Source organism: Sinocyclocheilus grahami, unplaced genomic scaffold (genome assembly GCF_001515645.1).
Source record: "Sinocyclocheilus grahami isolate Dianchi unplaced genomic scaffold, SAMN03320097.WGS_v1.1 scaffold733.1, whole genome shotgun sequence".
Classification (NCBI taxonomy): domain Eukaryota; kingdom Metazoa; phylum Chordata; class Actinopteri; order Cypriniformes; family Cyprinidae; genus Sinocyclocheilus; species Sinocyclocheilus grahami.
Genome location: NW_015505912.1, coordinates 213,751 through 234,687, shown reverse-complemented (window position 1 = coordinate 234,687; position 20,937 = coordinate 213,751). Strand labels below are relative to the sequence as shown.

The window sequence follows — 20,937 nt, the reverse complement described above, 5'->3', positions numbered from 1 at the left end:
TGTTTCTAGGCGAAAGCAAAAGCACTTTATTTGGCCTTCCGAAAGTAGATGCATTTAGGAATCTTTAAGATGACTTACAACAGAACAGCAATGCATTTTATGGACGACCGTTTCGTGAACCTAGGAGAGGAGGTAATTCTGACTTTGCTATGACAATCTGGCGCTTCCGAATCAGCTACTGTTTTGTTATTAGTTTAAGTATTTGCTATTGACTGTTCAAATGCAGAGTTTTGCGCTTTGGGTGTGTGTGTGTGTGAGCGAGCGAGCGAGCCAGAGCTCGAGAGAGAGCTCGAGAGACAGAGATAGCGCGAGAGCTCTCGAGAGAGAGCCAGAGCGACAGAGAGAGAGAGCACAAGAGATAGAGAGAGAGAGAGAGAGAGAGAGGGAGAGAGGGGGTCACATCACAGTGGAGTCAGCTGTCTTAACCGTGGCTTGTGTACTGCAAACACATACCAGCTTCATCACTGTGTCTGTCACGCAACTCTGTTGTAAACTGATGGTAAAACTAATGACATTATTTACTGTCTTTACATTTATTTTGAAAGATGAAGCTCGCGATTATGGTAAGGGGAGTTACGTTTCCGACGAGTGCTTGCGGTGTTCGGCCAATCACAATGCACTGGGTCAGCTGGCCAATCAGAGCAGACTGCGCTTGTCGGAAGGAGGGACTTTGTAGAAAACGAAGCGGGGCATAGAAGACCTACAATAATGTACAGTATTTGAAAAACATTAGTGTTTTTTGAACATTAAAGCATGTCAACATATTTTGTTACCCCAAATAATGATCTTTAAAAAAGCATCATATGACCCCTTTAAAATAAAGTGTGACTGTGGCGAGGGGTGCGTGGTTCAGCGAGGTCTGCACCGAGAGAGAGAGGCAGGAGAGGAGTAGGTCAAGCGCTAATGATAAACACCTGTGTCTCGTTTCAGTAATTGGTGTGGAGAGACCGGATAAAAGGGGCCACCTGGAGCATGTAAAGAGAGAGACTGACTGGGAACTCGAGCCACACAGGGAGACTGGTTGCGGGAGCCGGAATTGTATGCAGATTCATATTCTGAGTTATTTAATAAGTGATTGAAAGCGCGGTGAGCGCCACTTCTTTTGTTTGAGCCAGAGAACCTCAAATAAAGCACGAGTCCCAGTCACGCCGACCCCGTCTTCTTCCTTCCACCCTCTTGAACCTGATCACAGTGACCACTTTGTTTTATGATCAAAGCTCCCTGATGATTGAGAGAAGAGCAAATAAACATTCATCAAAAGCCTGATGCATCATATTTGATATTCACGTTTTTAAATGATTTTTCTCAAAATTAGTGCATGGATAATCAAGTAAACCGAAGTTGTTTGGGTCCAGGTGTTCACCTTGAAATATTACTAACAATACAAAAGTTCTTACGTTTACTTTATAAAAATCTAAAAAGATTTCACAGCAAAATGATGTGTATAACAGCCAGGTAGTAGATGTTTTTAGAATTATATTAAACAGCCTTTTACTTGCTAAAAAAGTATAAACTATAAATCAGACAGAAGGCATTGAGCAGCTTGTGTACAACAGGTTTTTCAGCAAAGTTTTGATCATGTTGATAATTTAGAGGCCTTCAAAATTTGTGTATCAAATATGATACAATATAGTGTGCTGCCTGTATTAGCGTACAGGATGCATGTGTTCAGTTGAAAGTCCTGCTAAAAAGCCATGCATATATGTGTACACACACACACTGATTTTAAGATTTAAAAACAAATACATTTTGTAAATCTTATTTTCGTCAAATAAAGAACAGTTTGAGAACATGTGACCAAATAATGGTAAAATACACCCCCATTAGTGTTTCCTATGTACGTAGATAATATCTAATGGTAAAAATATTTCATAGTCTGAAACCAAATATAATTCTGACTTCAGTGGATATCTAACATGTAACCACTGCTGAACAAACACTTTTGCTCATGTTTGTTGACAGGCATAAAGTGCACCATATGAAGTCAAATTTTAACAAAAGAAATGGCATAGAGAAGCATCTACAACAGTTTTACCATTTTATTGGCATTTTAGTAAAAATATACAATGTTGAGGTTTCATATTTTGCAGGAAATCCAAATCACAGGCATTGTTTATAAAAACACAAAAAATTTGTGAACAGGCAATACTAGATGAACTTTGATAACATATATAGAAAAACCAAAAATCATACCACAATTTTACTCGGTTTACTTATGATTGATGGAAGTAAATGGTAAATTAATGTGAGCAGTCAGCAGTTACAGTTTTAGTTCACAGGTATGCCCACATATGTCAAATCAGAACTAACACTGAGCTGTCCTCGAGACGTCAGACGTGAATGCAACATCAAAACCTACCAGCAGTTCCAGGAATCATATGTAAATGAGGAAAAAAGTCTGTTCTCTCCTAGGGAGGGAGGTTGAAGCAGTTTCCTCTGTCACACACCTACCAAAACCACGTCTTCTTAGAGGAGGGTTAGAGTGAATGTCCTCTACAGAGAAGCGATGGCTTTAGCTGCCATTCTCCGGCCCAGTGGAAGGCTCAGGTCTGTGATGGACAGCACTGTTTTGGGTTTTGCCAGCGCCTGAAGCTTCACCAGTTCTGAAATCTGTGAAGACAAATTAAAAGTAATTCATGAAAGACTTTTCATGCTACAACTTGGGGCTGCATGATAATGGTTAAACTGATAATCATGATTATTGCAAAAATGACACCACCCTGCATCTTATTTGCTTAATTATATGCTAAAAGGCTAGTTATCAATGCACGATAGTGGAAATGTCAACACGGTAACATATTAGTGTAGGGACCAATTCTCACTATTAACTAGTTGCTTATTACATGCCTATTATTAACACACTGGCTGTTTATTAGTACTTATAAAGCATTTATTCTGCATGACCATATTCTACATCCCTAATCCTACCCAATACATAAACTTAACAACCACCTTACTTACTAATAATAAGGACCAAATTAGGAGTTTATTCAAGCAAAAGTCGTAGTTAATGGTTTGTTAATAGCGAGAATTGGGCCTTAAAATAAAGTGTGACCAAAAAAGTTTTCAGGATGAATAACCCGTGGGCCAATTTCACAGATGATTATGCTTATTTAATCAAGAGAAGCAGAAATCGTGATCTAATTGTGCAGTCCTTCTAGAAAACTCCATGTATATAAGTGTGTGTGTTGTGCATGCATAAAGTAGAAGATGATTCCCTCACCATGGTAAAGGGCATAAATTGCAGGATGCTGCCCCGGCTGCCTTGCTCTGAGCACTCCACACACTCCTCGATAAAGCTCTGAACAAACTGTGTGTGAGGACCTGCTGTCTTAGACCCCAACAGAGAGGAAATCAACAGGAACAAATTTGCTAGAAAGAAAAAAAAAAAAAAAAAAAAAAAAAAAAAGACAAGAATCTCCTTTGACTCTAATGGCATGACTTGTAAATAAGTAGTATGGTGGAGGAACAAAGATGGTACCAGATGGTAACACCATGTTATTAATCTATCTAGTGGCACTAAATGATCAGTAGAAATACAGCACAAACCTAGCACTCTGTTGAGAGGGTCTCTCATGTTGACTGTGTGAAGCTGAGAGGCAGACAGTGAACTGCTCATGGAACGGTCACCTAGAAGAGATAACATCCATTACTTTGAGTTGGTGAGTTCTTATCGACCTACATGTAATGTACGTAGAAAAAACAAGGACATGTGTACTGTACTATATCAAATCCTGTTAACTTCCCTTTCTAAGTTGACTGCGTTAATAAAATCAACACTTTCGTTTCCGGCTCTTCCTTCTTTTTTCAGTGAAAGTGACGAAATAGCCATTGCTTCCAGACACTCCTTATAACAATACTGTTTTATATATATATATTCTCTATTTAAATTTTCTATCTATACATCCACAAATAGTTAACCTTGATAATGCTAAAAAACAATCTATATTTTTAGTTAAATAACAGTAAGCTTGCATATTGAGTGATACTACAACAGGAAGCTCAAACCAATCCCAAGCTATGTTGCATTTTTGTAGGGATTTTTGCAGCATTTGCAGTTTTGGATGACAGTTTCTAGATTGACTAATAGATTCAAAAATACCTATACAGAGGGAAGTTAAAAACTGATTTAAATGCAGCTCTTATTGTATTTGTGCAGTTTGTGGCAGGTGAGGCAGGCAGGAAATTACCTGGACTAGACAACATGACAGTCTCATCCTCATTGGAGCTGAGCAGACGCATCAGTTTAGATGGCTGTGTGTCGTCCAAAGGAAACAGGCTGGTGTAATCCTACAACCAATAAAAGAAGAGTTTATTAATTACTGATAACACAAGTGAATCATGGCTGAGTTTAAATTGTAAGAATTATATTCTTAATGGGTAGGACACATTTAAGTATACAAATGTGTGGGAGAATACACAGAACGACTGAGTTCTGTGTGACAGACCTCTATATCCTCGCGTTGTCTCTTGCGTTGTCGTGCTGATGCTTGACCCTTATGATGAGATGAGCAAGAACTGAGAGCACACCACACTGACAACCTATAACACATCGTCATCATCATCATCATCATCATCACCTTCATCATCATTTTTTCATAAAGGTCTTGTGAAATTAAAATAAGACATTTGTGGTTTTTATTTCCTGTCTGTTAGTTTTGAGGTTAACATCTAGATGCCAGTATACTGTGATACGTTGACAACAGACATTTAAGGTTTGGTCTCTCTGCATTAAAGATGGTGGAAAATCTGTCAGATGAAGGGAGACTTACATCTAGTATGTATGTTTGACCTCATTTAAAATGTTGATTTAAACTTCTGTAACTAAATAAAAAAAAAAAAAAAATGGAAAGAGAAGACAAGGAGGAAAAAGCCTGAAAACTCCCTATCTATCAGAACGGATGTCCGTTTGAATCTTAGACTAAAAAATAAAGAGGAAGTGGATCAAAGAAAGCAAGTAAAAAGAGGAATGGGTGTAAAGACTGTGGTTCATTCATACATACATTTGTCATTCATCTATGAATCAATCCTTTCTACATAAACAAAAAAATGATCAAAGTATGTAAAGAGTTATGTGGCGAGGCTCCATCTGTCTTTCCATATTAACACAAGTACATGACAATGTGGATTTTCCCGTGGTGTCAATAATGGGGTGAACTATGGAAGGATACTGTTGTCAGTGTCATGGAGGATATTGTGAAAGATAAGACACTAATGACCTTTGACCAAACTGGAACAAAATAATCATACAGCATTAATGCATCACTGTGGTTATTATAAAGTAGAATTCTACAATCTCTGAGGAAAATTTAAGTGGTGTTCACCACCATGATGCCACATCAGTGGTTCTCATCTGTCTGTCTCAAAGGCCCACTCATAGTCTGACATAACATTCAAAGGCCCCCCTAATATAACTTAAGATATCTTGTTTTTCTGCTGTAATTATGACAAAGCTGCTTGTTTTCCAACATTTAATTAACAAATAAACTGTGATACTATATTTAGCACAATTTATTTTCTGATTCCAAAAATGTCAAGAACTGTCTGTTCAAAACAATAAAGTTATTAATGGGGGGAAAAAAATACTGTATGGAAAAAAATGGTCACATGGATTTGGAATGACAAGATGGTAAGTAAAAAATGTTGTTTGTGGTTATCACTTTACATGTACCTAAAGTGTGTACTGTGTGTGTTAATTTACCATGCTTCTAATGCATAATGCAATTTAAAAAATAAATATATAAATAAAAATGTATTTGCAGCTCATACTTTGCAAGGGCTCTTCCTGGTGGGTCTGCCAGGCTGTGCCAGTGTGCAGGGTCTGTGAGGAGACGTGGCAGAATGTGACCCAGCAGGGTGAGGGTGATCTGCTGTGTGTCCAGGCAGAAGATACTGTACAGCAACTCAACCACTCGAGATGCCCACTCCTTACGGGTCTCTTTCAGGAGCTCCTAAAACACAAATACACAACCAAGTCTGATAACAGGTACAGTTATTTTCCCATAATCCTTTGTAGTAGACGCATTTACCTTAACCAGGTTGTTAGTAAACCAGAAAACCCCTCCCATATGTAGCAGGTTCTCAAAGAGATGGAATGCATGTGAGTCCACCCAGCCCTTCTCCAGAACCTCCCTAAACTGTGTCTGCAGAGACTGGCGGATGGGCTGGCGGGCTGGGAGAAGGTCCCGGTATGGAATGGGCTCCTGACCCTCGACTGCTGGCCGCAGGGACAGTCCTGTCTGCTGAAATACATCAGCACACATGTGCTCCAAGATAGAGCTCATGATCACCACACTGAAGATAGTGAGACAGAAAGAGAGGGAAAAATACCAGTCTTTGAGGGATATTCAGGGATAATATTCAAGGACCAAGATATGCAGAGTTTACTTTCAATCAATCAATCATGACAACAACTAGCAATTCACAACTCATGATGTGAGAATGTGACCTGGTGTGTGCAGAGATCCCTTACCGCTCATGGTAGAACTGCAAAGTGTTTTCTCCTGACATGGGAGTCATGAGCTGACGAATCATTGTCTGAGGTTTTTCTCTCTCATCCAATCCCAGCATCCGAACATGCGCCACCAGCCATGCCACTGCACAGATGGCCATACTGCACACCTTCCCTTTGATGTTATCCGTGATTTTCTACAAAAACAGAAAGAGAATGAGACTTCTTTAATTACAGTTCATAAAAAATTTCAACTATGTATTCCTACAATATGTTCCAACTAAGATCTTTTCAAATTTCCATATGTGAAAATAAGTGCTTTATTGCTTTTAAAAATGCTTTTTGTTAGGACACCATTAACCTCCTCACCTGAACAGCTTCCACTGATAAAACTCCATTCTCCCAGGCATTCAGAACCTCCAGTATAGCTGCTGGTGTACTGAGACATATTTCATGCCATTTCATCTGACTGGAGAGAGAGAGAGAGAACACGTTTGACTAACAGATCTTTAAGACAGGAAAAAATAAAATAAATAAATAAATGATTTGTCGACTTTGAACAGACAAAACACAAGGTGTGGAGGGCTCATGTAATAAATACCACATACTAACATTCACAGCTAAAAGCTTCCCCAATTGATTGAAACTGCAAAAACAAATTTAGAAACTGTAGCTTAGTAACATTTGACAGCCCACAAATCTCTACTTCAACGATTAATTTGAACTAGAAGTTGTCATTTATTAAAACAAAGTTTTTTTTTAAATTGCCCTGTCCCAGGTCTGAATATGTAAATTATTCATCATATGCAGTACATACAATGTAAGTATGGGATTTTTGATCCCGTTTTTTTTTTTTGGTTTAGGTCCCCAAGTCAAATTTGGTAGGCATGCCTGCCAAAAAAAATGCTCAAATTCCAGCTTTCTAGACATTTTATTCAAGGTGACACTTACATTTTAAACTAACTACCATGTTATATGAGTCATTTCAAGACAGCAGACCCTTAGGATATAAAGTCAGATTATTTATTAATTTTATTTAAAACAGATACATTTAATATGTGCATTTCAACACAAATGTTAGTGAAGTCTTAATTTACATATTTCTCTGATAAAAATGCAAGGGTTGTCGATTTAACCTTGATTAAAGTTAATTTGATGCAAATAAGTATGGAAAAAATAATGCATTAAAATTATGAATGCATTTAACGCACCCCACACCGGCCCTGACCTGATGTCATCTTACACTGCATGCAGTTGCTGATGCACATGACTGCATGCAGCTGCTGATGTACAGAGGGACGTTTGCAAATATTTTTGAGCGATGACACAAATAAAAAATTATTCATAAACCAATTCACAGAGATTAACCGAATTTACTAACATCGCTACTAAAGTGGGTGCCATATACTGTAAATAAATGTTTCATGAAGATGTTAATGTGACAGGTGTGATTGATAGATGTAGCTGATGTGAAGCAGCACTTACACAAGCTTCATCTCAGAGGAAGAATTAAGCAGGGCCACCAGACTCTCCACCTTCCCAGACTCAGGTCTGAAGCAGGGGTGGTCTGGATTCAGGGTCTTCCCTTCCTCTGGCATGCACGTTTGCAACCATGTCTCAAAAAAGGGTGTCTCACTTGATGGGCTGGGGTCTGAAAGAATCACCTGGACAGATATGGTGAATGGATGTGATCAGTATAGTAAAGTGTCTGTCATTGCAGGATGTGATTATGAATTATGTAAGAATGTTACACAACTTTATCGGTTTGTGACACCCATCTGCTCTTAAGCTCAAACACTTGCTCTGTATACTTAATATGTGTGTGTGGAGACTGACCTCTGACCCATAGGTCTGAACGACATGACACAGCATGAGGAAGGAAATGTCAAACAGCAGAGCTCGCACTGATGCAGATTTCGCTAGAAAGTACATTCACAGATGTTATAAGTGAAATTGCTCTCAGATCAGACATTCTAATACACTAAAGCTAAAAATAATTAGGAAGTTCACACTGCAGATGTGAATGCTTGAGCAATTGTTCATACTTAAAATGTGTTCTTCAGTTACTGTGGTGGTAACAAACCTCAATACTTGAGGACAAAATGTACTTAATTTTCCGTTATCATTCACCAATAAGAAATTTTATTAAAAAAATTTAATCTTGCCTAACATCCATACATAAATTAATTTATTAACAGGCTGCATGTAATCATAGCAAAATAAAGCACATGACTTACATCCTTCTCCACTGATGTGTTTTGGAAACTCATTCAGCCTGGAAGAGAACAGCAGATATCAACCTCCTAGACACTCTGTTCATGTATTTATTTGGTTTAAATATATAAGCTGATCCTGATGCAGTGTATCCATTCTCTTTCATATTGTCTTACTTGATGAATTTGCGAGCAAAAGACTTGAGTTTTCCAGTCGCTGCCGCAGCAGCCAGTAGCAAATCAAGACTCTTTCCTGAGAGCATGTGACCCAAAACTCCCAGCAGTCCCTCAGGAGACTTAGAATGATCCGCATCCACTGTCTAGACAAACAGAAAGGAAGAAAACCTGTGAGTAAAAGTATTCATTCAGAAATGAAACACTGCTGTGTGTTGCAAGATACACAACAGTTCTGCTGTGGCTTTATAGGTAATATTTTTGTAGGCAAAATTGGGCAAAAACAGACAATATTGTGTCTAAAATATAACAACTCATGCACTCATGTGATATTGCATCTTTGCTCATGTGATATTGCTTAACTATATCATATGACCTAAATATGAGACAAAAACTCACACAAGGTGGGGTTTTTTCCGCCCCAATAACTTGAATTTTAAGGACATTCTCACGGCATTCTATATTCTATTACCTACATAGGTCTGGGATGGTCAGGTGCATTAAATGTGTTAATTATTTCAACACATTAGTTTTTCCATAACTACTTAATGAAATTAATGTGTTAAATTGACAGCCCTAAAAATAATATAAAACCAGCTGAGAACCTTAAGAATGTTGGTGACGGTTGGTTCAGCTCTCAGGATGAGGCCTGGATTCGGCTGAATATTTGCATTCTCTGCTGTCCTTAGTCTGGGCGCATGCTCTCTGTCCTCACTCCTGGGGGGGGACATGGAACAGAGAGATAAATAAACAAGAAAAATAAGCAAAGAAAAAGACAATAAACAAAAGTGAATGTGACGTGACGTGTAGCCAAGTATGGTGTCCCTTACTCGGAATTTGTGCTCTGCATTTAACCCATCCAAGTACACACACACAGCACTGAGAATTGAACACACACACACCAGGAGCAGTGGGCAGCCATTTTTGCTGTGGTGCCCAGGGAGCAGTTGGGGTTTCAGTGCCTTGCTCAAGGGTCTCACCTCAGACGTGGTATTGAGGGTGGAAGGTCATTTACTCCCCCCCACCACCTCCAATCCCGTCCGGTACAGAGACTCGCACTCACGACCACGACTCTCTAATCATTAGGCCATGACTGCCCCCAAAACAAGTCTTTTCTTTCATGTGCATGTTGTCACATTTTAAAATAAAACATGAAAAAAAAAAGAAAAAGAAAAAAAAGGATAAAACATTCTGACCATACCGTTTTGCAGTAAGACTGGCGGTGTTTGCCTCAGACAGCAGGCCCAGTTTATTACACTCCTGCAGTAACAGACTCAAGCAGTCACAGCTACACACACACACACACACACACACACACACACACAACATTATTATAACATGCTCTACCAGTTGAACGAACACCATGGTATTGATAAATACCTTGAAAGCGCTGTCAGATATTTTCAAAAAAAGAAGTGTATGCCCATAAAAATCATTAGTCTAGCTTTCTGTGGTTCAGCACATTGCTAATCATAATTAATACAGGTGGTGTTGACATACTTGCATCTCTGGTCGGCTTTATCTAGTAGTGGAGTGAGATTCAGAAGATATTCAAATGCCACATTCATATCCTCCATAAAATCCTGACAAATATACAAACATGGACAGGTTAGATGGAGTAATTAACATTTTGGACGATGTGGAATGACAAATTTTGATGGCAGGCATTTGAGGTGTCAGGTGTTATGAGCGACGCAAGTTGGAGCTGGTACCAAGAGTTCACACCCTGTAGGTACAGGTGAGGTAAACAGTCAAATAATGGTACCTGTGTCTTTTCCCCTTGTGGGTACTTCTTCAGCCTTAGTAAAACCTGAGGAATCTGAAAACGCAATGTGGAAATAAAACAATGATTAAATGTTTTTACTCCACAAACAACATCTTGACTCTATGTGAACTACAAACAGGCAAAAATAATGTCTAGAACAAAAACACAATAATAATGATAAGGAGCCTTGCTCTTCTATTAAAGTGATAGTTGACAAAAAAATAAATAAATTCTGAGAAAATTGTCATAATTTGCTCAACTCATGGTTTTTCCAAACAAAGGAGAAGTTGATGCTGCTTTTTCCATACAATGACAACAAATGCACACAGATGCTGCCATGCTTCAAAGAGGACAAATAAAAGCACAAAAAAACTCACTTGTCAGTCATGCAGGAGCCTGATTCAAGACGAAAAACTCTTAAGAAAGACATTTATCAAGATCAATTTTAAGTTAAAAGTAATTATGTTTGTTAAAGTGAATTATTTTCTTAAGTACAAAAGCTGTGGTGTTATCTGACTCTCTTGCCGAAGACACACTGATTGACTTTTAACAGTTTTTGTTGCAACTGACTTGGCTCGAGTTTAGTACTCAGCATCCATATTAACATATTTTCAAAGTATTGTAAATTGTTATTTTTAAAGAGTCTGTCTCAAGATGGAGCTCTGTCTTTCCTGCGCTCGCCATAGAGTAAATGCATTCTTTATTTCTGTCACGCGCTGCTAGATTAATGCATCCTAATGATATGTGCTGAATGCGTTATAGATATTTGTGATGACTTCTTAAGAACATTCTTTTCAAGAATGCGATTTTTTTTTTTCAAATGTCCAAAAGAAAAGAGCAGTTAAGAAGATTTTTATTCTTAAGAAGGTTTTGTGAATCTGGCCTCAGGTGTGGAACAGCATGAAGGTAAATAAATCACGACAGAATTTTTATTTTTATGTAAACTATCCCTATAAGTGGCTTCCTTTAACATAATCAATATTACAATCCAAAGTTCAAGATTGATTGGTGACTCAAACACACCTTTAGAAAAGTGAAAGCTGTCCATTTCAGCTCCTCGTTCCCCTCTGGAGATTCAATGAGTCCAGTAAAACAGGCCTTCCAGATCTCCAGCACAAACAGTGGAGCTGGAATATGCTACAGAGAGAGATCACAAAAACACATCGGAAAACACATACACCACTTCATCTCAACTATGAACACTTGTGTCTGGAGTCACCTGCATCCTCTTGATCATCATGAGCTGCTCTACTAATGGCTGTGTCTCTCCAGTGAGGTTCATGGTTCCCTCCAGCATGATGAAGGCATGGACTGAAGGAAACAAGGTGTGGACCGGTGGATCACTCTGAAGAGACAATATCTGAGGAATGCTATGAAAACACAAAGAATAAATACTATAAAAAAACAAACACAAAGAGTATCACAAACAAATCATTTAATTTAGCTTTTAAATCACGTAGTTTTTAACACTTAAATCATTTACAAACTATTGATTTATTGATTGGCTCCTTGGCTATTTTCATGTTGAGTAACAAGTAGAAATAGTATACAAGAGCAATTTTGCTTTTGATGAATACAGTAAAGTAGATTCAGGGATAAAATTCTCTTAATGTAATGTTATGTTCTAAGGCACATTTATAAAAGATACTTAAATGTCCTAATTGAACTATGGACTAATCCTGGCTTAACCTAGGCCCTGTCTGTGAAACCAGGCCATAAAGTGGGAATATGCTTCCTAGTGAGTCACAAGCATTGTGAAACTAGCTGATTGACTTAATGGCCAAACAGCATTAAAATCACTGTGATGTTGCTTAATTTTATTGTCAGTCAACATCTTCGTGAGTAATCAATTTATTGTCCAGCTCTAACATAACTGTACCTCAAACAGTGAGTCTGAGTTCTTTCTGGATTCTCACCTCTTGACCAATGAAACGCACTCCTCAAGATCCTCCTTCAGCGTCTGATTGGCCACAGCATTGAGATTTTCTGACAACTTGAGCAAAGCTTGCTCTACATTGGTCCAGGATGCTTATGAGACAAGAGAAGACACGGAAGTTTAAATAGGATATAATGATTATTATATTTATTAGATTATTATCATGATACAATGTCTTTTTTATATTACATAGTCATTCAATAAACAATACATTTATGTGGGTAAATGTTAAATGTTATGTTTAAGTCTACAAAAACATCTGATTGGTGATGCAAACAATTTAGCAATTTGATTCCTGAAAGAGAGTGTTTAAAAGAAATGATTTGTGAAAATTAGTCAAGACTCCTCACTGATTGTCACACTGATTCTCATTCATTGTGAGTCACGCTCATTAATAAGCTGATTCCGGCCATTAAAAGGTTATTTTGGGAATGGAATACTAGATGACTACTTATGGAGTCCTGTGATGTAGAAACAATTTTCTTTTAATATTAAGTGAAAAAACTGCAGGTATTATGCAATAATCAGCAGTACGCTGCAGTGTCACATGGCCTCATCACGTTGCAAGTGACAGAGTGGGCAAGAGTGCCTCAAAAATTGGATGACAAAACCACAGTACAAAAATAAAAGTAAATATTGTGAAATTTGAGATTAAACGGTGTATAAATTATTCATTTTTCTAGAGTGAAATTGTCCAACAATGACATTAGTGGTTAAAGTTTTACATTAAAGAAAATGCACAGAAAACTGCTTAAAAACACTAATTTGGTAAGAGTTATACTTGATTTGAATTGTGCTTGGAAAATGGGTCAACACTAAATGAAAGTGGAACATTAATTTACATTCAGAACATTTTTCAGAGCATCGACGAAAATCAATCAATCAGTTATTACTGATTATCAAATCAAAGGCTCCAATTTAATTAAATAAAAGTAATGTGCTTTGTTTCAAAGCAAAGCATGGCACTGTATTCACACAAGCAATTCGTTATCTGGTCTATTCAGGTTCTGAGAGCTTCTAGAGCACATTGTTTTCTTTAAGGAAAACAATGTGCTCTAGGTTCAATTTAGATATTTGAGTGAGTGAGTGAAGTGATGTGTAGCCAAGTATGGTGACCCATACTCACAATTTGTGCTCTGCATTTAACCCATCCAAGTGCACACACACAGTATTGAACACAATAGCAGTTGGGGGTTTGGTGCCTTGCTCAAGGGTCTCACCTCAGTCGTGGTATTGAGAGTGGAAGAGGGTGCTGGTTATTCACTCCCCCCACAGACAATTCCTGCCGGACCTGAGACTCGAACCCGCAACCTTCAGGTTACAAGTCTAACTCTCTAACCATTAGGCCACGACTTGATATTTGCATAATATCCAAACATTTTTGTGGGCAGAAGATTACAGCATTTCAGTAGTACTCCACCAAAATAAAAGCTCTAAAAAGCGAGGATTTGAATAGTTAAAAGCTTAAGGGTTTGAAAGTAAAGAGTTTAAGACATAGATATTAGTATTGCAGCTTGCAGTCTAAAACTATTATCAGAATTATCACATTTATTTTGATTTTACAGTAAAATTGTAATTGAAAACAGTAATTGCCTATATTTATTAGGGGCCAAGCACCGAAGGTGCTATGGTACCTATTGTATCAGTTCCCTATCTGTCGGTCACTACGAGTTATGTCGTGACGACATTAGGGGTCTAACTTGGGAGCACAATCATCTCTGAGTTTAAGAGAAAACGCCAATGAAAATTGGCTAGTAGATTTTGCACGCTGAGACACTCCCCGTGCACACCTGTTTATAAGGCGACAGCACACGTCCACTCATTAGATTTTTGCTTCGGAGACAAGTGGTTGTATGAAAAGCTGTTATACTCCAAAAAGCCATTCATCTGCTGTGTGTTGGGAAGCTGCTCTGGTTGCTGGTATGGCGCGAACAGTGGTGTCCCTTTCAGCGATTCCTCTGGCATTTCAACTAAAAGAGCAGATTTCCTAAAAGAGCAAATCACGGACAATTCGCATCTTTTTAAAGACGTCGTTTTGTCCATATCCTCTTGGTTGTGGTTGTTTCCTGTCCTCTGACAATGGCCACGAGCTTTGTCTTCCGTGTCTGGGTATTCAGCACGCTGAAGACACATTCGTGGATGGTTCATGCCCACACTGCGAGTGCATGACCATAGCAATGGTGCGATCGCGTCTCTGTTCTTAAAGGGAAAGGAGCAGACCCCTCTGTCACTACCCATCCCGGTTTCTCTGCCACGAGCAGAGGACCGCCGGCTAGTACTCTGGGAGATTTGAGGGTGACAGTGAGCTTTTCCACCGGGCCACACCCCATGGACCTCTCATTCCTTCCGCTTGTCCTGTGCGGCTGCTGAGTGATTCTGCTGGGATGTCTTATAGCGGTCCCAGCATTTCATTCGGTGTGCTGCAGGGGGATCAGATGTCGATTGCAGCATTGGGGGATGGGCTATTGTCCTCTGAGGATGAAGATTCGGTGGGGCTGCCCCCCTCGGGTGTTGTCGCCACTGCCGAATCGGACCCAGAGTTGACGGCCATGCTTGCCCGGGCAGCTGTGAGCATCAGGCTGGAGGTTAATACACCACCCAGCCCTGAGCGCTTGCAGCTGGACGATTGGTTTCTTGGTGCGAAGCGCGGCTCACAACCACGTTCTACTCTGGGTCCTTTCTTCCCGGAGGAGCATGAGGAAGTGACGTAGTCGTTGACGGCCCCTTTTACGGCCAGAAGCTGCTCTTCTCCTTCCTCAGTCCTCACTACCCACGATGGCGAGGTGGCTAGGGTGTGTGTCGACATTCCCTTGGTGGAGAGAGCGGTTGCAGTGCACCGGTGGCCGCAAAACGCAGCCACTTAGAGGAATTCTCCACGTCTCCCGTCCAAAGCCTGTAAGCTGTCGGCAGCTCTTGCTGCCAAAGCTTATAGTGTTACGGGCCAAGCCGCCTTTGCCCAGCATGCCATGGCTATTCTGCAAGTTCACCAAGCCAAGGCCTTAACAAATGCACGAGGGTGGTACCAACCCAAGGTTGTTGCAGGAGCTGCGCATGGCGACTGACATCGCCCTCCGGGCAACGAAAGTCACGACGCGGTCCCCCGGGAAGGCGATGTCCACTCTGGTGGTCCAGGAGCGCCATCTCTGGCTCAGCCTGGTCGTGAGAGAGACGTTGACAAAGTGTGCTTTCTTTACGCTCCCATCTCCCAGGCTGGCCTGTGTGGCGACACTGTCGAGGGCTGTGCCCAGCAGTTCTCAGCAGTGCAACAGCAGACTGAGGCCATACAGCACATCTTGCCCCGATTTGATCCTCCAGCTACCACCGTTCCGTCGCGGGCCGTGTCTCAGCCTGCTCGTCGCCATGGGCACCCTCCATGCTGAGAAATTGTTGAGGCCAGTGTGTCAAGACCCACGCAGGAGAGCGGTGCCCCCCGTGTCGCATCCGGCCGCTAAATCCTCCAGGAAGATGACGAAGCGGCCCTGACACGGGCAACCCGGAGATGTGGGAGACTGCTCTTCAGGAGGAGGGCCGGGCATAGAATCCTTTTCTTTCTGTTCCGCCATTGGCTCGATGGCCAGCGGTAACCACATTGTCAAAGAAAGTGCAGTTTCCTTTTCCTCCGGGTTGCAAGGCTCATGGGTTGACAGTGAGAGACGCACCACTTCCTCACTCTCAACCACAATGCCCCCTATCGCCAGTGGCTAAGAGATGGCCTCTCTTGACACAACGCCTCTCCAAGCGTCTCTGGCCAGCCCCTCTGGAGACACGGGGAGTCTTGCTGTGATGACTCAGAACGCGATGCCTCTGGGCCACCTAGCACAACTCTCCATCACTGCACCACTGCGGGTATGTCGACTGTCCCTATGCTCGTATGGACTTTGGGAGCATGTCTTGCGCTACATAACGTCACAATTTTGACGCCGCCATTTTGAATTTTGTCATAATTTTGTCATAAATTGCAATATCTTTTAAACAATTTGACATATCTTCACAAAAATTGACACGTATCATCATCAGAATTAGGGCTGAACGATTTTGGAATCATAATTTTTTACGATTTTTTTTAATCAATATTGCGATTTAATATGCAATTATTTTTTAAAGGGTGATGCAAACAATTTAGCAATTTGATTCCTGAAAGAGAGTGTTTAAAAGAAATGATTTGTGAAAATTAGTCAAGACTCCTCACTGATTGTCACACTGATTCTCATTCATTGTGAGTCACGCTCATTAATAAGCTGATTCCGGCCATTAAAAGGTTATTTTGGGAATGGATTACTAGATGACTACTTATGGAGTCCTGTGATGTAGAAACAATTTTCTTTTAATAGTAAGTGAAAAAACTGCAGGTATTATGCATTTTGGTCGCGCTCCCCTTTAAACCTATAAAAAAATCTGCCCCCTCCCCTTTCCCGAATCCCCATCCCGCCCTGTATTGCTGCTTGCAGCTATATTTATTATTAAAATTATTGTTATTATTATTCAATTAGATTGGGTTCCTGAGACAATACCAAAATAAAATGTATTGTGTGTCTACTTTTAAAATCCAGCTACAAATAAAACACTTACTAAAAAAATATTTTATCTATTTACTAGCATGTCATGTGACCATTAACCAACATCAGAGAACTGCAAACGTGAATGTGTTGTTAAATTATTTCAATATTAATTTGAAATAGAGAACTTGCACAATTGGTGGCTGACTAAATACTTTTTTTCCCCACTGTACATTGACACCTAGTGGTGTAGTGATGTACAAGTTTACAGTTCCTGGTGTTGTTGCAGAAATTTGCTGTTAGCAAACAGCATGTTTTGTGAGCATTCATTCTTTGAGCAAATGTGGCAAATAACAAGCTATGATAAGTCAAGTAAGTATTTCGTAACAATCAACATGCCAAATAAAAAAAGTTTTTATTGGGCTACTGATATGACTTATGTTTTCACCTGTGAACTGATGGCATACTTCAGGTAGGACAGGATCAGAGGGTTGGGTGATGGGCCAATCATAGCCTGCTCCAGAAGAGCTTCTGTATCAGGAAAAACAGTAATCACATCTAAACAACTACACAACAGAGTGTTATCTAACACATCGACTCTGGAGGGCTGCAGGTTTTCTGACAGGGTTTTGGATAGCAAAGACCATATTGTGCATACCATATTGTACAACTAGGGCTGGACGATATGGCCAAAATTTATATCACGATATATTTCTTAATTTCGGTCGATACGATATAATTACGATATCGATATGAACACTATTAAAAAAGCCTCATAAAAATGGCCAAGAACGGCCACAACAGATGTCTGTACCTACAAAATTATGAAAAATTTATTTGCCAACTCTATGAAACCTACTCCTATAAAACTGTATAATATTTTAGGAAAAAAATGGCACAAATAAATAAATGTTCACCTTTTATTGGTATTTAGCCTTCATACAAACAAGAAATGTGAAATCACTGTCAAATAAATCTCAGACTCTCCTTATTAATATTAATATTTTTTACTTCAAACAATAGGCTAACATACCAGTCAAAGATTTTTAATGTTTCTTAAAGAATTCTCTTCTGCTCACCAAGCCTGCATTTATTTGATCCAAAATACAGCAAAAACGGTAACATTTTGAAATAGTTTTACTATTTAAAATAACTGTTTTCTATTTGAAAATATAATTTATTCCTGTGATTTCAAAGCAGAGTTTTAGCATCATTACTCCAGTCACACGATCCTTCAGAAATCCTTCTAATATTCTGATTTGCTGCTCAAAACACATTTATTATTATGATGTTGAAAACAGCATCAGTATCATTTCAATACATAATTTATAATAATATAACCTTTTCTTAAGAAACAATCATTATACAAAAAAATACAAGAAACAACAATAGTACTGATAAAAATCACACGCAGTCTTTCAGTTTAATCAGTGATAAAAATTCTTCCAGGAGAGACTTTTTAAAATATGTCTTTTAGAACATTTTCTGAATAATATCATTGTCTAATATCATTTTAAATTGGACATTCTATTGAAATATGTTTAACACTCAAAAAGATTCTTACGCAAGTCACATACTGGTTTCTCTTCTCATTTCAATAAATATGAATGAGTGAGTCTTGAATGTCCAATTCAACATCTTGAATATACAACCTGGTCACATTTATTTTCAAAACAGTAATTACTTCTTTCATTTTCTACTGGATTCACCTCATATAGTTTGTTGTATATGCATTCATTCTATTCCATTTGCCATTTATTATTAATGTACAGATTCAATAAAGGTTTTACATCAGATACTGTAATATTACATTCTGTTATTTCCAACTGAAGAGCTTCCTTAGCCACTTTATCTGCTTTTTCATTGCCGACCAATCCCATATGGCCGGGTATCCAACAAAAAAATAATGTTGAAATCTTGTTTATTTAAAAAGTCAACTTTTTCTAGTATACTAATAATTGAAGGGTGTTCAGTTTTCAAAGACTCAAGTGCTTGTAGGCAGGACATAGAATATGTGCAAATTAAGAAATGACATTGCTGTTCCTTTTCTATTTGTTCTTGAGCTAACAGTAATGGAACAGTAACAGTAAGCTTCAGCTGTGAAAATTAAACTTTGTGCAGGGATGCTCTTGCCAAAACGTTTTGACCAATCACTACTGCGGCAGATACATGTCCATCTGACTTTGATCCATCTGTGTACACTGGTACATGAGATGGTAAGCTGCATCTTATATTCAAGAATTCCTCCTGATAAACATTCAGATGATTTCGCTTTTTTTTTTTTAATACTGAGTGTGCATCATAATAACTTATATATATATATATATATTCCAAGGCGATATAGGGCTCAAGTGTGTTGATGTTATGATATTCATATTAATATCCAAGTTCTCCAAATGAGATTTTATATGGATTCCAAAAGGACTGATATATCTAGGTCTAGCTTCAATAGATGTAAATACTGAAGGTGGAAGACTGAATATAGTGGATTACTTTTGCTAGTTTTTAGCTTAACTGCATAGTTGAGAGCCAGTTTTCATCCAATGCTTTAAAACATCTATTTTGCAGCATTTTAATATGTGGAATAAAGGACAGTTTGTTTATTATCAAAATGAAGTCCTAAGAATTGTGTCTCTTTTACAACTTTTATAGGTCCTCTTTCCAAAAATAAACAAACTAAAAAATAAAAAAAAAACTCTGAATCTAGATGCATCAATTGTAAAAGACAAAAATGCATACATACAGTTTTTGACTTTTAAAATTTAAACCCATTTTGAACTGACCAATGATATTATATATTATATATGTATGGCTTATAAGGTTGGAATAATTAAGATTTTGTAATGTTTTTGAAAGAAGTCTATTATGATCACCAAGGCTGCATTTATTTGATTAATCATACAGTAAAAACAGTAATATTGTGAAATATTATTACAATTTAAAATAACTGCTTTCTATTTTAATATATCATTCATATATATATCATAACATTATATCCTCCTGAGACCCAGCTATGGAGTTTTTGCCTCTGTAGTGGACATTATATTTGAGTGAATTTCTCTGAGACCTCACATGTCACAGTTTTAAGTCTGGATGGCCTGTACAGAGCACATTTAGGACTTTCCAGAGATACCAAATGATTGTATGTTTCACCGTGGCCACTCCCTCTCCTTGGTTTTTAAAAATGGCTGACATTAATTTAGTGATAAAATTGTACATCCTTATGGAGATACTATTTTGTAATTACAATTTAAACTTTCAAATTGTTTGTCATAAATCAACATCTCAGGAAAATGTTACGGGGTTTCAAATCAAAATATGACTTCCTGTTATGAAACAGGACATAATTTCATACATGTCCACTGTAGAGGACACCAGGACTAAAAGCATGTTTATTATACATTTTGGGAGACAAAAGAATTGAATAGGAAAACAAATTATATATCAATGAAATATTAGATATTATTATGAAAATCTGGCAATTACTACTCCCATTATTACACTTCTTTTTTCAACATGCTGTCCCAACAGCACTTTAATATGCAACTTAGATACAGTGTATAGATAACACTGTGCTTAATGGGAAAACCAGTTTATGGAATTTTTACACACATATTTCATAAAGCAAAATGGTATATCAAATTATTTTGTTATATATTTTATAACATAGTTGAGAACCATCCTTAGGTATAAAAAAATCCTGAAACCTAAAAATTGATTGGTGATTAAAAAAAAAATTCCCATTGTTTTTGCCTCTATTCTTGTCATTTTATGTTTAGAAAAACTGAGTCCTGGTGTCCGCTACAGAGGACATAGCATAACATATAAATAAAATATAATTTTTCAAAAATGTTATTTTACCATTTTTTTTCTATGCTCTAAACAATGTAATGACATGAAAA

At 38.3% G+C, this 20,937-nt stretch overlaps 1 protein-coding gene across 1 annotated transcript in view; it reads right to left on the bottom strand.

Annotated features, from left to right (window-relative positions):
- Window positions 1–2,021: 2,021 nt before the first annotated feature.
- The window catches only part of LOC107560528 (mediator of RNA polymerase II transcription subunit 24-like), a 20,806-nt gene continuing 1,890 nt past the window's right edge, over window positions 2,022–20,937 (bottom strand). The window contains exons 3-25 of the mRNA XM_016244743.1: window positions 17,484–17,566; window positions 15,603–15,692; window positions 15,310–15,514; window positions 12,520–12,631; window positions 11,823–11,973; window positions 11,627–11,740; window positions 10,604–10,657; window positions 10,339–10,421; window positions 10,040–10,126; window positions 9,444–9,555; window positions 8,842–8,984; window positions 8,689–8,726; window positions 8,288–8,370; window positions 7,937–8,115; window positions 6,821–6,920; window positions 6,473–6,648; window positions 6,030–6,294; window positions 5,770–5,951; window positions 4,449–4,542; window positions 4,191–4,290; window positions 3,550–3,630; window positions 3,224–3,372; window positions 2,022–2,610 (exon numbers count right to left, since the gene is read on the bottom strand). Coding sequence (XP_016100229.1) covers window positions 2,494–2,610; window positions 3,224–3,372; window positions 3,550–3,630; window positions 4,191–4,290; window positions 4,449–4,542; window positions 5,770–5,951; window positions 6,030–6,294; window positions 6,473–6,648; window positions 6,821–6,920; window positions 7,937–8,115; window positions 8,288–8,370; window positions 8,689–8,726; window positions 8,842–8,984; window positions 9,444–9,555; window positions 10,040–10,126; window positions 10,339–10,421; window positions 10,604–10,657; window positions 11,627–11,740; window positions 11,823–11,973; window positions 12,520–12,631; window positions 15,310–15,514; window positions 15,603–15,692; window positions 17,484–17,566 — 2,798 coding nt within the window. The 3' untranslated portion in view covers window positions 2,022–2,493. The remainder of the gene's footprint in view (window positions 2,611–3,223; window positions 3,373–3,549; window positions 3,631–4,190; window positions 4,291–4,448; window positions 4,543–5,769; window positions 5,952–6,029; window positions 6,295–6,472; window positions 6,649–6,820; window positions 6,921–7,936; window positions 8,116–8,287; window positions 8,371–8,688; window positions 8,727–8,841; window positions 8,985–9,443; window positions 9,556–10,039; window positions 10,127–10,338; window positions 10,422–10,603; window positions 10,658–11,626; window positions 11,741–11,822; window positions 11,974–12,519; window positions 12,632–15,309; window positions 15,515–15,602; window positions 15,693–17,483; window positions 17,567–20,937) is intronic.